At 47.7% G+C, this 14,705-nt stretch overlaps 1 protein-coding gene across 1 annotated transcript in view; it reads right to left on the minus strand.

The window, feature by feature from the left end:
* The window catches only part of btbd11b (BTB (POZ) domain containing 11b), a 113,654-nt gene that overhangs the window by 2,197 nt on the left and 96,752 nt on the right, over window positions 1–14,705 (minus strand). Inside the window, exons 9-16 of the mRNA XM_080191357.1 lie at window positions 11,585–11,720; window positions 11,179–11,396; window positions 10,050–10,228; window positions 7,603–7,708; window positions 6,611–6,713; window positions 6,053–6,143; window positions 3,746–3,814; window positions 804–917 (exon numbers count right to left, since the gene is read on the minus strand). Of these exons, the coding sequence (XP_080047483.1) occupies window positions 804–917; window positions 3,746–3,814; window positions 6,053–6,143; window positions 6,611–6,713; window positions 7,603–7,708; window positions 10,050–10,228; window positions 11,179–11,396; window positions 11,585–11,720 (1,016 nt within the window). The remainder of the gene's footprint in view (window positions 1–803; window positions 918–3,745; window positions 3,815–6,052; window positions 6,144–6,610; window positions 6,714–7,602; window positions 7,709–10,049; window positions 10,229–11,178; window positions 11,397–11,584; window positions 11,721–14,705) is intronic.

Genomic DNA, 14,705 nt, shown 5'->3' on the forward strand with positions numbered 1-14,705 from the left:
TCCTGGAATGGCTTCTGTTCTCACATGGTGAACTCTCCTGCCAATAGGGTCCTCATCTGGGTCCCAGCTATTTGCTGCCCCTCAGTGACCCCCTCCTAAAGCACAAAATCTCTTTTCACATGTACACTGACAATACCCAACTCAAACTCATCACCATCTCCAGAGAAGGGTGGTGGGGGGAGGGGGAAGAGAGAGGTGATGGAGAGAGAGAGGGTGGTAAAGAGAAGAGAGGAAGAACAGGAGAAGGGAAAGATAGAAAGCGAAAAGGTAGAGGTGAGAGGTGGGAGAGAGGGAAGGGGAGCGAGACAGAGGGACAGAGAAGGGAGTGGAGAGGAAGGAAGAGAGGGAAGGAGACGGCTGCACAGTGGTTAGCACTGCTGCCTCACAGCGCCAGGGACTCGGGTTCAGTTCCTGGTTTGGGTCACTGTGTGTGTGGAGTTTGCACATTCTCCCCGTGAGCTTCCTCCGAGTGCTCCTGTTTCCTCCCACAACCCAAAGATGTGCAGGTGGATTGGCCATGGTAAACTGACTCTAGTTTCAGGGGATTAAAAGGGTAAATATGTGGGGTTATGGAAATAGGGCCTGGGTGGGATTGTGGTCGGTGCAGATTCGATGGGTCAAATGGCCTCCCTCTGCACTGCAGGGATTCTGTGAATGGGTTGAGAGAGGGGAGGAGCGAGGGAGGTAGAGTGGAAAGAGAGAAGGAATGAAGGAGGAGAAAGGGATGAAGAGAGGGAGGGGGAGAGAGTGAGAGAGGGGAATAGAGAGGTAGAAAGAGAGACGAGGTTTGGAATTTCCCTCACCTTGGCATGATTATACATCTCGACACAGTTGTCGACACTGATGATTTTTGCACAGAGAACCTCACAGTGTCGCTGCAGAGCTTCCAGCTGGAAGAATGTTGCTGCTGACAATAACTGGAACAAAAAGGAGAGAGAGAGAGAGCAGTGAGAGAAATAGCAAAAGGCTGAATTACATTCCAAATCAATAAACTGAGACGTCTCCCCCAGCAAGATTGGAAAATACCCAGAGGGAGTTGATCATTACTTGGACATTGGGAAGGAAATAGCATCAGATTATAAACAGTAACAGATGTGAATAAAACAAGACAGAGAAAGTAAGATCTAACTGCATTCCCAGCAGAGAGCATCCAAGCACACACACATCCACGCACGCACACCCACAGGGAGCACCCACACCCACAGGGAGCACCCACACCCACAGGGAGCACCCACATAAGGGGTCACAGTTATCTGGGCTGTGTGCTCATAATCTCTCCCCACTAGAAATGCATAACCTGGATTCTGGGCTTTATTAAGAGAATATCCATGTCAGGGAGTTAGACCAACATTTTATAAATCTATAGTTATACCCAGATGGAATATTGTGGTCAGTTCTGGACACTTTAGGAAGGATTGTAAGTCCTTGCAGAGAAAGTTTACTGGAATGGTAGCAGGGATAAAGGACTCCAGGCAATGTGTAGAGACTGGAGAAGCTGTGACTGTTCTTCCTACAGCACAGCAGATCTGATTGAGGTGTTCAAAATCATGAAGGGTTCTAACCGAGTAAGAGAGGAGAAAGTGTTGCCACTCACAGGAAAGTCAGTAACTAGAAGACACTGATTTAAGGAAATTGACAAAAGGGACAGAGGGGAGAGGAGGACTTTGTGACACGGCGAGATGTTGTGATCTGGAAGGCGCTGCCTGAAAAGGCAATGGAAGCAGATTCAATTGGAACTTCCAAAACTGGGAGGGGAAGGGGTGGGGGTAAGCAATGGCCTAGTGGTATTACTGCTAGACTATTAATCCAGGAACTCAGCTAATGTTCTGGGTTCAAATCTCATCTTGGCAGGTGGTGGAATTTGAATTCAATAAAAAATATTTGGAATTAAGAATCTACTGATGACCATGAAACCATTGTTGATTGTTAGAAAAACCCATCTGGTTCACTAATGTCCTTTGGGGAAGGAAATCTGCCCTCCTTACCTGATCTGGCCTACATGTGACTCCAGAGCCACAGCAATGTGGTTGACTCTCAACTGCCCTCAGACAACTAGGGATGGGTAATAAATCCTGGCCAACCAGCGACACCCATGTCCCATGGATTAATAAAAAAAAGGAAGGGAGAAGGAGGGGGTGGTGAAGGACGGGAGGGAAAAAGCAGGGAAGGGGAGGAAAGAGAAAGGGAGATGTTTCAACGTGTGGCTGAGGTTTAGATAGGTCATGGGGACTGTCTATTCTCCAAAAGAATGTTGTTCCAGTCAGTAGTTTCTTAAAATCATTGCTCGGTATTTACAGCAAGCTTTACACTTCTGGATCTCAATGCGAGGTTGGAGCTTCTCCATGTGTGTTAGCTTTGGAATCCTGTTACAATGAATGCGTGTTTTAGTTTGTACTAATGGTTGACTGGGGAAACATTAGGGAATTATTCTTGTAACAAGTGATTTACACGGTTATTGGAGGAAGGAAAAGGGGAACCTGTTTCGGAACTGAGGATTCGTGAATAAGGGAAAGAGTGACTCCAGATTCACCCTTTACTCAAAGTGTGAACAGCAGCCTTTAGCAATGTGGCCTTTTATATCCCCCCACCCCGCCCCCGACGTATCTTTCTCCATCATATTTACACCCTCCTACAGGAGGAAGGAATCTGGGAGATGGGGACTAGGGAGAAGAATGGGGAAAGGGCTGTTTGAACTGTTGGTTCAGGGACTGGCTGAAGGTATGGGGTTCTGTGAGTGACGGCAGTACAGCAGAACCTGTCTGCTGGTCGGCTAGTCTGGATCTCCTGTAGCTGGGTGTTTCTTCAGGAGGGGAAACAATATTCTCTCTGTGGCCCAGCAGCAATGGGAAATGCGCTGTGTAGGAAACAGACAAGCTGCATGTCTATCATAAAAGGAACATGCAGGGCTACAGGCAGGCACTGTGGTCAGAAACTGGACGGAAAATCATTAGGGGAGGGGAGGGGAGGTGGTTGGTGCGGGGGTGGTGTCACTGGAATCGGATCTGCCCAGCTGGAAACTGATTGGATCAGATCACCTGCTCCACTAACAGCCCGCCATTCTATTCCTACTGTAGTCATTGGCGAGTGGAACCGGGCAGGATATAAAGCGAGCAGTAAATCCAAATCCTACCAGTTTTCCATACCCCTCACAGCAACTCCCCTCCGTAACTCCCCTCACCCTCACCTTAAACCCAGCTCTTGTTGAATCTGTCCAATCGGAAAACACAATGAAAATGTTAAAAGGATGGAATTTCTCTGGGCTATTTCTGGATATTTACTTGGGGATATCCCAGTGCAAACTGGAATATTTTTTATTGACTTGTGAACTAATCAGCGTCCTTTTCTCCTGCAGTATAACTTGTTTGAAATTTGGTTTTCTTCTGTCTGTCCTGAGAACTGCAAGACCTAAAACTTCAGCAAGGCATCTCTATTCAGGAGCGTTCAAATATTCTTACAAAATTCATCAGATGGGGAAATCCAAACTACTGTCCCAGGTTCCTTCACACCTGACACCCCAGCCCACGGAGCCCAGTACCAACTGCGCTGATATTTCTGATCTGCTGTGTGGTTCTGGGCAGGGCTCCTAACTGGGGGAATGACCTACAATTCTAAATCCTGCGACACCAGGGTTTGTGAGGATCAGTGACTGGGAATTATCAGAATTATTTTCTAAAAGAGGTCCTGAATTCATGGACCATTATCAACAAGGAATAATTGGATTGAATCAGTGTAAACTCCAGGTCACCTCCAATATATCGCTGTTTCTAATCTGCAGACTGTCCGTCCCTCCGTAGTAAAGATACTGCATCACCATCTGTAGGGATAATCATTTAGAAATTACAAACAGCAGGAACAAAATGAAAAACTGATCCTAAGTCAGGTGGAGAAACTAGACACAAATTCTTTTCTGGATAGTAGGTTTGTGTAGAGAAAGCAGCATTACATTTCTGTACTTCCATACCTACAGACATCCAGCATTTCAGCAGTCTCTCTTTATAAGTTCTCTAAGTACTTAGTTAAGTCATGCCCTTTCCTTGTGTATCTTTACAAAATAATTAACATCCAATGAATAAAATGTAGTATAAAAGTAAAATAGGCGTTTGATAAGGTACCTCACAAGAGGTTACTGCAGAAGGTCAGAGGACATGGAGTTGGGGGTAGGGTGTTAGTGTGGATAGAGGATTGGTTGTCAAATAGGAGGCAGAGAGTGGGGGTCAATGGGTGCTATTCGGATTGGCGGTTGGTGACTAGTGGGGTGCCCCAGGGGTCGGTGCTGGGGCCTCAGCTATTTACCATTTATATAGATGATCTGGAGGAGGGAACCGAGTGTAGGGTGTCGAAATTTGCTGATGACACCAAGATTGGGGGAAAGGCAAATTGTGCGGAGGGTGTGGAGAGTCTGCAGAAGGATCTAGATAGGCTGGGCGAATGGAATTTAATGTTGGCAAGTGTGAGGTGGTCCACTTTGGTAGGAAGAATGGTAGGAAGGACTATTACTTACGTGGCGAAAAACTGCAGCAGGCGACGGTGCAGAGGGACCTTGGGGTCCTTGTGCATGAGTCGCAAAAACCCAGCCTGCAGGTGCAGCAGGTGGTCAGGAAGGCGAATGGGATGCTGGCCTTCATAGCGAGGGGGATTGAATATAAAAGTAGGGAGGTCTTGCTGCAGCTGTATAGGGCATTGGTGAGGCCGCAGCTGGAGTACTGTGTGCAGTTTTGGGCGCCGCACCTGCGCAAGGATATTTTGGCCTTGGAGGGAGTGCAGAGGAGGTTTACTAGGCTGATACCGGAGTTGAGGGGGTTGAGCTGTGAGGAGAGGCTGAATAAACTGGGCTTGTACTCGTTAGAGTTTAGAAGAATGAGGGGAGATCTCATTGAGACGTATAAGATGATGAATGGGATGGATAGGATAGAGGTGGAGAGACTCTTCCCGCTCAAAAAAGACAGTAGGACTAGGGGGCACAGCCTCAAGATAAAGGGGGGGCGGTTTAGAACGGAGTTGAGGAGGAACTTCTTCACTCAAAGGGTGGTGAATCTCTGGAATTCTCTGCCCGTTGAAGTGGTGGAGGCTGCCTCGCTAAATATTTTTAAGAAGCGGGTTGATGGGTTTTTGATAAGAGAGGGGATTAAGGGTTATGGGGAGAGGGCGGGAAAGTGGAACTGAGCCACGACAGATCAGCCATGATCTTATTGAATGGCGGGGCAGGCTTGAAGGGCCAGATGGCCTACTCCTGCTCCTATTTCTTATGTTCTTATGTTCTTAAAATTACAGCAAAATAAAACTTTGGTCGAAGGATTCTAAAATATTCGCTGTGGCTCAATTATGTTACTTAAATGTAAATGTTGTTCGCCCTCTGGTCTCCAGGGTAACTGTAAAAAGATGAGAGAATTGTACATGCTTATCTGGGCAGGATGGGGATAGTTTCTCAAATAGGAATTGTGCATGGGATGTACACAACACAAGGAATAAAACTCGAGTGAGAAGCATAGATGCAGTGGAAAGGATATGAGATGGTCAGTACAGGAAGCTGGGTACAAGCTGGACACGTTCAGGACTGACTATTCCAGGCTATTCGATTATTAGAAAGGATGGGGAACTTGTGAGAGGAGGAGCAGCAGTATTAATAAAGACACATTAAAACAGTGAGAGGATGGCACAGTGATTAGCACCACCCGAGTTCAATTCTGACCTTGGGTCACTGTATGTGTGGAGTCTGCACATTCTCCCCGTATCTGTATGGGTTTCCTCTGGTTTCCTCCCACAGTCCAAAAGACCTGCTGGTTAGGTTGATTGGCCATCCTAATTTACCTCTTAGTATCCCGAGGTGTGTAGGGTCAGGGGATTAGCAGGGTAAATATGTGCGGCTACGGGGGGTAGGACCTGGATAAGATGCTCTATCAGAGAGTTGGTGGGCCAAATGGCCTCCTTTGGCACTGTAGGGGTTCCTTGAACAAAAGATACTAACTTCCCTGCCATTCATAAGGAGGCTGAAGTGAACCATGTCTGACAATAGCTCCCTATCTGCTATCCTCTACAAAGCTGATTTCATTACCTTAAATATATTGTACTTGATGTGGCCAATTTCAATAAAAATACTGGATGGATTGTCTGAGGACATTCTGCTCGATAGCAGCATCTTAAACCTAAAGACACAGGGAAGACTGAGTTAAATACAGTGATAAGTTCCATGGACAGTAACTGACAAGGCGGCTAACACGCGCGCACCACACACACACACACACACCCCCACACACACACAGCTCCTAACAAGATTCACCAGCTATTCCCTCTGGCAGGATCTTCTGACCAGGAACCCGATCCCATGCTCACTGGGAACCAAAGCCCAAGCAGCAGCAGCATTCTCTGGTGCCTTGCAGTGAATGGAGATTTGGCTGAGCACCAAATTTTCCATCCTCACTGGCGGTGGGGCTGGACAATTGCGGCCACAGAGTCATAGAGGTTTTCCAGCAGGAAAGAGGCCCTTTGGCCCACTGTCCGGGCAATTGTTATGGATGTTCGAAAACCTTGGGTACTCATGTTCCACACTCACATAAAACATCCTTCCACCCCGCACACTCGCACCACCGTGGCTTTAAGCCGAGGGGTTTACCTTGGTGAGGCAGTGAACAATAACACTCTGTGACCATAAAATGGTTTCCCTTCCACTAGAAATGTAACGTCAGACATCTCCTTGTTATTCAGAAAGTGAGGATCTGGAATCAAGCAAAGTGCAAGATTAAGTTACAGCATAAAATGCAGGATTAAATTACAGCACCAGAAAACGCAGGATCAAATCACAGCAACTGAAAACGCAGGATCAAATTACAGCACAAAACACAGAATTGAATGACACATGGTTAAATTATAATACATAATGGGGGCAACTTTACCAAAAGAATTCTAAATGCCGATCAAGCCTGAAAACAGGGGAGAATCGCACTGATATTTTGGATGGGTTCCCAGTCTCAATCATACGGCACTTAGGAAAAAAAATGAGGCAGGATGCGATTCTCGCCAGTTGGGGATAGAGCAGAGTCTACTCTCTCTGGCGAAGCCAGCTGCTAAGCTCTAGGGGAGCCATTGCGCAGGTGCCCCCATCTCCCAGTATACTTACACAACTGGGAGATCTCATATCACTCTCTTCCTCCCCCACCCCCCAGGCTGTGCTAGAGTGCCCCGTGGTCAAACCAGGATGCCGGGCTGGCATTGCACAAGGGGCATTGCTGGGCCCTGCCCCCAACCACCCGGGGGTCTTCAGTGGCTTCAGTTCCCACTGACAAGGCCATCATGTCTGGTCCCCATTTGTGGGGACGCTATACGACGCTCGCCTGTGAGGACTTCGATTGACGAGCGGGTAAAGAGTGTGTCCAGCCGATAGAGTCCTGATTCAGATGAATGTTGAAATCAGCTTTGTCCCCTTTCCGCGCACGGACAAAACAGGTCAAAAACAAGACGCACACCCAATTTTACACCTCTGGCCCGATCGTACTGCCTCGCCTTGCCTGTCGACCAGCCTGATGAGCCAGTATTTGCCCCTCCACAGGGTTCAATTACAACAGCACAAAACACATGGTTAAATTACAGCAAACTCAGAGCACATACCCAGGCGAGAAATCTGTTTCCGTTTGATTTCTGTAAACTTGGGAATCGGGTAGGGGCCGTAACACTGGACAAAGATCCCTGCCAACTGCTGACTGATTGCTTCATTCTGAAATTGGAGAGACAGATTAAAGCAGAGAGACTGTGCACATTTCGGACCGATTGCAAGATGCACTCATCAATATCCCGATATTCAAATCCGACCACTACCCACCTTTAAGACGAGGAATCCATCAGCACAATATCAGTTACTCAATCACCAGAACTGGCTCCTTCTAGCCCCATAACATTTCCTGTCTCTGCTCTCTCTCAGCTCATCAGTCGCTGAATCACTTATCCATTCCTCTGCTACCTCTCTGCTTGGCTACTCCACTGCTGTTCTCCCCAGCCCTCCAGCCTCTTCAATACTCAGCTGATCCAAACTCTGCTGCCCATGTCCTAATGCACAGCAGGTTCCACTCCCCCGCACCCAACTACCTGCACTGGCGCCCGATCTGGCAATACCCACAGTTTTAAAACATTCATAAGAACATAAGAACATAAGAAATAGGAGCAGGAGTAGGCCATCTAGCCCTTCAAGCCTGCCCCGCCATTCAATAAGATCATGGCTGATCTGTTGTGGCTCAGTTCCACTTTCCCGCCCTCTCCCCATAACCCTTAATCCCCTCTCTTATCAAGAACCCATCAACCCGCTTCTTAAAAATATTTAGCGAGGCAGCCTCCACCACTTCAACGGGCAGAGAATTCCAGAGATTCACCACCCTTTGAGTGAAGAAGTTCCTCCTCAACTCCGTTCTAAACCGCCTCCCCTTTATCTTGAGGCTGTGCCCCCTAGTCCTACTGTCTTTTTTGAGCGGGAAGAGTCTCTCCACCTCTATCCTATCCATCCCATTCATCATCTTATACGTCTCAATGAGATCTCCCCTCATTCTTCTAAACTCTAACGAGTACAAGCCTAGTTTATTCAGCCTCTCCTCATAGCTCAATCCCCTCAACTCCGGTATCAGCCTAGTAAACCTCCTCTGCACTCCCTCCAGGGCCAAAATATCCTTGCGCAGGTGCGGCGCCCAAAACTGCACACAGTACTCCAGCTGCGGCCTCACCAATGCCCTATACAGCTGCAGCAAGACCTCCCTACTTTTATATTCAATCCCCCTCGCTATGAAGGCCAGCATCCCATTCGCCTTCCTGACCACCTGCTGCACCTGCAAGCTGGGTTTTTGCGACTCATGCACAAGGACCCCGAGGTCCCTCTGCACCGTCGCCTGCTGCAGTTTTTCGCCACGTAAGTAATAGTCCTTCCTACCATTCTTCCTACCAAAGTGGACCACCTCACACTTGCCAACATTAAATTCCATTTGCCATTTCCTGGCCCATTCGCCCAGCCTATCTAGATCCTTCTGCAGACTCTCCACACCCTCCGCACAATTTGCCTTTCCCCCAATCTTGGTGTCATCAGCAAATTTCAACACCCTGCACTCGGTTCCCTCCTCCAGATCATCTATATAAATGGTAAATAGCTGAGGCCCCAGCACCGACCCCTGGGGCACCCCACTAGTCACCAACCGCCAATCCGAATAGCACCCATTGACCCCCACTCTCTGCCTCCTATTTGACAACCAATCCTCTATCCACGCTAACACCCTACCCCCAACTCCATGTCCCCTGACCTTCTGCAATAACCTCTTGTTTAAGAGTATATTTTATTCTTCAAAGTGAACACTTTTAGAAAGAAAGCAATCCCTCCGCACGTTGAAATGTCTTAAATAGTTTTGTCTTTATTAATGTGTTTCCCATACAAACTCCAATCCATCTGAGGAACTGACTGAAAGCAAAATAATCTGGCTGCTGGAAACTTGAAACAAAAAAAAACTGCTGGAAAAGCTCAGCGGGTCTGCCAGCATCTGTGGAGAAAGGAACAGAATTAACTCCCCCGCCCTTGGAACTGCTCAAGCTGGCCTGGCTTTGTGAACAGACACAGCCTCCCTGGACAGACACAGGATCTGGGACACAGACTCCAGGGACACACTCAGGATCTGGAAGAGACTCCTGGCATCAGCCTAAAGAAAGCCAGGTGTGATTAAAGTTTGTGCTTTTATTTTGAGTTTTAATTTATTCTGAGAGTCCAATTCGACACAAAACGTTAATCCTGTTACTCCCATCACAGATGTTGCCAGACCTGCTGAGCATTCCCAGCGTTTGCTGTTTTTACTTGCGGAACTATTAACAGTTATCGAAGAGCAGACGCATCCTCCAGTGCTACAAGATTCTTTGTTTCTATTTCCCACAGACTCTCACTATGTACCTCTTACTGACTTCCCTCTGTGACTGTCAAATTGGGAAAGGAGTGATGGAAATGTGTTTGTACTTTATTAGTTTAAAGCATGCCTTGGTAAGGTTTGCGAATGAATGACTCACACACACACACACACAATGTAAAATGTTACTACCTTGCTGGCTCTCAGGATCTGAAACATGAGTGGTAGACCCTGCAGAAGGAGCTGCTCGCTGTACTCTTCCTCCTTGATAGTGCCAAACTCTTTCAGTAAGCACTGGATGATGAGTCTCCGGTGTTGGACGAAAGCTGTGTTCAGGGACAGCAACCACGAGTGCAGGTTCCACGGAACGCCTGTGAGACAAAGGCAGTGTTAACATACACGCAACATATTACAGGACAGATTAGAGGACCAGACACCACCTTTCGCCAGCTGGAACCCACTTGGATTGGGGGGGGAAGGGGGTTCACTTCTCACTAGGGCGACAGTGTGGCACAGTGGTTAGCGCCAGGGACCCGGGTTCAATTCCAGCCTTGGATGACTGTCTGTGTGGAGTTTGCACTTCCGCCCCGCGTCTGCGGTTCCCTCCCACAGTCCAAAGATGTGCAGGTCAGGTTGATTGGCCATGCTAAATTGACCCTAGTGTCAGGGGGATTAGCTAGGGTAAATGCATGGGGTTATGGGGATTGTGGTCGGTGCAGACTCGATGGGCCAAATGGCCTCCTTCTGCACTGCAGGAATTCTATGATTCTAAATGTGAGGAAAAAAATCATCTTTTCTAAATGTATGTTCACCTGACAACACATAAGACAGCTCTGAGGGAGAATCACATTGGGCAGAATTTTGCCACTTTCTGGTAAGTATGGTCTCGGGTGGGAAAGTGGGTTAAGTTTGCCTGCAGCACTGCTGGCTTTTCCTGCCACATTTGCAAACAGTTTGGTGAAAATAAAACCTAGAAGGCCCAGCTCACCAGGACTCTGTCCCACCAGCAACAGCAGTTCTCAAAATAAGGGTAGCACGGTGGCACAGTGTTTAACACTGCTGCCTCACAGCACCAGAGAATAGAGAGAAGAGAGACACCCAAACAGGCAGACTGAGACAGCGCATGAGAAAGAGGAAACTAAGGATACAGAGTGAGAGACAGAGAGATAGAGAAGGAGAGAGAGAGAGAGACACCCACACAGGCAGACTGAGACAGAGCATGAGAGACAGGAAAATAGGGATACAGAGTGAGAGACAGAGAAGAGGGAGAGAGGAACAGACAAGGATAGAGCAGGAGGGAGACACACACACACACACTAACCAAAGCCTCTGATGTCCATGGTGATATCCACATATCCGTGTTCAGAACTGTGATAAATGGCTTCCCTCAGGACGTTCAGCCGGGCCTTGTTGTTGCGATTGGAGCTCGTGGGAGTGGAGGTCCCTGTGGGATCCGTTCCCTCAGCCAGAATCTCCTCCAGCGACAAAACATTCCTGGTTTCCTTCTCCGAATGTGTCAGCAGTTTCCGAAACACATTCCTAAACGGGCAGGATACGGGGAAAAAAAAATAGATCAGGCTCGAGGGAGGGAGAGAGAGATGACGGGGAGAGACCTCACCCGCAAACCCCTGAACGATACAACAAGCTGAACCAATCCCAATGGTGACACCCTCAGCCCTGGACTCCACTTGTTCCCCCCTCAGTGAGGCGCTGTGACCCCCGGTTACCTGTGTCCGTGTGCAGCAGCCTGGCTGTACGCACTCATGTCGCCGTGTGGAGTAATGGAGAAACCGTTCCGGCACATTGTCCCGATCATTGGCTCTGCCCCTCGGTCCAGCAGCAAACTCACCAGCTCAAAATAACCTAAAAACCAAACATCAGAATCAATTAATTTAAGCTGATTCGAAAAACGCTGATTTCAATCCATTCCACCCAGTGTGAATGGGCGAGAATATGTCTCTTTGCACAGACTCTGAGTTGCAGCCTCAGAGTTCAGCGTTGAATTGTATGAGCAGTCTAAAAAAAAAACACTTTCAAAATGTCATTTCATCCCAAACTGATTTAAACAAAAACATGCAACAGGAGGAAAGGGTCCTGATTGAATGGCCCAGGTGGTGCCTCAGACGAAATACTGGGGAACTATAGACTCCCCAAGCATGCAGGTAATTCAAAAATCACGCAAACCAGCCTCCCATCCGTTGACTCTGTCCACACTTCCCGCTGCCTTGGCAAAGCGGTCAGCAAAATTAAGGACCCCACATTCCCTGGACATTCTCTCTTCCCAGTAAAAAGTCTGACAACACCAGGTTTTAGTCCAACCTATTTATGGACTAAAACCTGGTGTTGTCAGACTTTTTACTGTGTTTACGCCAGTCCAACGCCGGCATACCCACATCATTCTCTCTTCCACCAGGAAAAGGATACAAAAGCCTGAGGTCACATACAAACTGACTCAAGAACAGCTTCTTCCCTGCTGCTGTCAGCCTTTTGAATGGACCTACCTTGCATTAGGCTGATCTTTCCCTACACACTAGCTATTACTGTAACACTACATTCCGCGCTCACTCATTTCCTTCTCTATGAACAGTATGTTTTGTCTGTATTGCACGCAAGAAACAATACTTTTCACTGTATGTTAATACATGTGACAATAATAAATCAAATCAAATCACAAAAAGGTGCAAAGTTTGGGACATATTATTTTTGCACGCAGAGAACGGATCCCTGTATATGCATGTCCATCACTTCCAGCTGCTACATTATGACTCAAATGACTTACTCGGTCCAGTGGTATAAATTTTTGAAATTTGGTACTCTTGCATTTGGGGACAGCACAGTGGCAGTGGTTAGCACCGCTGTCTCTCAGCCCCAGGGACTCGGATTCGATTCCCAGCTCGGGTCACTGTCTGTGTGGAAGCTGCACATTCTCCTGATGTCTGTGTGGGTTTCCTCCGGATGCTCTGGTTTCCTCCCACAGTCCCAAAGATATGTGGGTTAAGTGCATTGGCCATTCTAAATTGCCCCTTAGTGTCCCGGGATGCATAGGTTAGAGGCATTAGCGGGGTAAATATATGGGGTTTATGGGAGTAGGGCCTAGGGATTGGTGCAGACTTGATGGGCTGAATGGCCTCCTTCATAGGGTTGCTATGACATTTGTCCTAATGTGTGCAAATTAAAAGTTTTAGCAACGTGTCTGTCTCTTCAGCCAAGGTTGAGTTTTTGTATGACTGGGGAACTCTTCAAATAAACACTAGGAACATAGGATTTGCCTTTCCACGTTTTGTACTTTAAACTTTCTGAATGTACAGAGGCCTTGGAAGGGTAGACTTTCTCCATTGGCTCTATTAGGAATCTCTGCCATGTGGACTGGGATGTGTTCACGGATCAGGAATTGATGATAAAGGTTAAACTGGCCGTGCAGTTTTGATATGTGCAGAGGATTCACTCAGATCATTTACATCCCACCTTCATCAAGGCCCATATCCCTTTACTACTCTCCAATCAAAAACCTGCTTCTCTGGAAACATTCCAGCAATGTGCTCACTGCTTTCACAGTCAATCTGATGTCAGAACAGACAGCTCAGTTCAAAATAATTATTCTGCCTTGTCTGTTCATGGGATGTGTGTGTCGCTGACTGGGCCAGCACATGTTGCCCTTGAGAAGTTGGTGGTGAGCTGCCTTCTTGAAACTCTGCAGTCCATGTGGTGTAGGTACACCCACATTGCTCTTAGGGAGGATTTGGATCCAGCAAACGGGAACAAGGAACTGCTATATTTCCAGATCATTATTCAACAACAAGGGCGTCACGGTGGCACAGTGGTTAGCACTGCTGCCCCACAGCACCAGGGACCTGGGTTCAATTCCCAGCTTGGGTCACTGTCTGTGCAGAGTCTGCATGTTCTCCCCGTGTCTGCATGGGTTTCCTCCGGGTGCTCTGGTTTCCCTCCACAATCCAAAAATCTGCGGGTTAGGTTGATTGGCCATGCTAAAGTAGGGGGATTAGCAGGGTAAATATGATGGGTTACGGGAACAGGGAGGGCCTGGGTGGGATTGTGGTTGGTGCAAACTCAATGGGCCGAATGGCCTCCTTCTACACTGCAGGGATTCTGGGATTCTACTCGCCTTTCAAATTTTAAAATGCAGAAACCGCTCCCCCAAAAGGCAAATGGGACAACATTTACATGTTAACAGGGCAGCTTGTTGACATGATCAGTGTAGGACCTTAGATTCAACAGAGAGTGAGAGGAAGTTCCAGAATACAGGATTGCAGCTGTCAGCTCTCCGAGGTAACTGGCACTTTTCAGCACTGCTTGTGGGCCAGGAGAAACAGGAGCGCTCTTCCTAGCCCCCTCAATAAAGCAGTCAGGCTGCGTCACAATCTCAATTTCTCATCGGCACCCAGCCTACCAGTTGTGGCTCGGAGCTGATTCTCGCTGCCAGCGTCTGGGGACGGACCCCACGGTCTCAGGCCGGGACCTGTCACTGCTCATTCTCCATCCTCTTGGAAGGTGCTGTAGAAACAGCTTTGGTGAGTTACTGCTGTGCATCTTGTAGATGGTCCTTTCTACTGGCACCCTGAAGAGATTGGATGCCTAAGTTCAGCTGTTAAGGTAGGAATTGGGTGTCTCAAATTCTCTGATATAATACTCTGAACTTGAATCTTGCTGAAAAGAGAGACATGCTGATGAAGCTTTACAACTGCACTCATCAGGACAAAAAGAAGAATATCAAATTGCAAATAATCACATTTCATACAACAGGAGAATAGGATACTGATTGGTTTGGTTGGGACATTTCCACGGAGAAAGCAACTATAGGCTTCCGAAGCTTCTGAGTAATTCAAAAAG

This window comes from Carcharhinus amblyrhynchos, chromosome 6, assembly GCF_965287045.1.
Source record: "Carcharhinus amblyrhynchos chromosome 6, sCarAmb.v2.hapA, whole genome shotgun sequence".
NCBI lineage: Eukaryota > Metazoa > Chordata > Chondrichthyes > Carcharhiniformes > Carcharhinidae > Carcharhinus > Carcharhinus amblyrhynchos.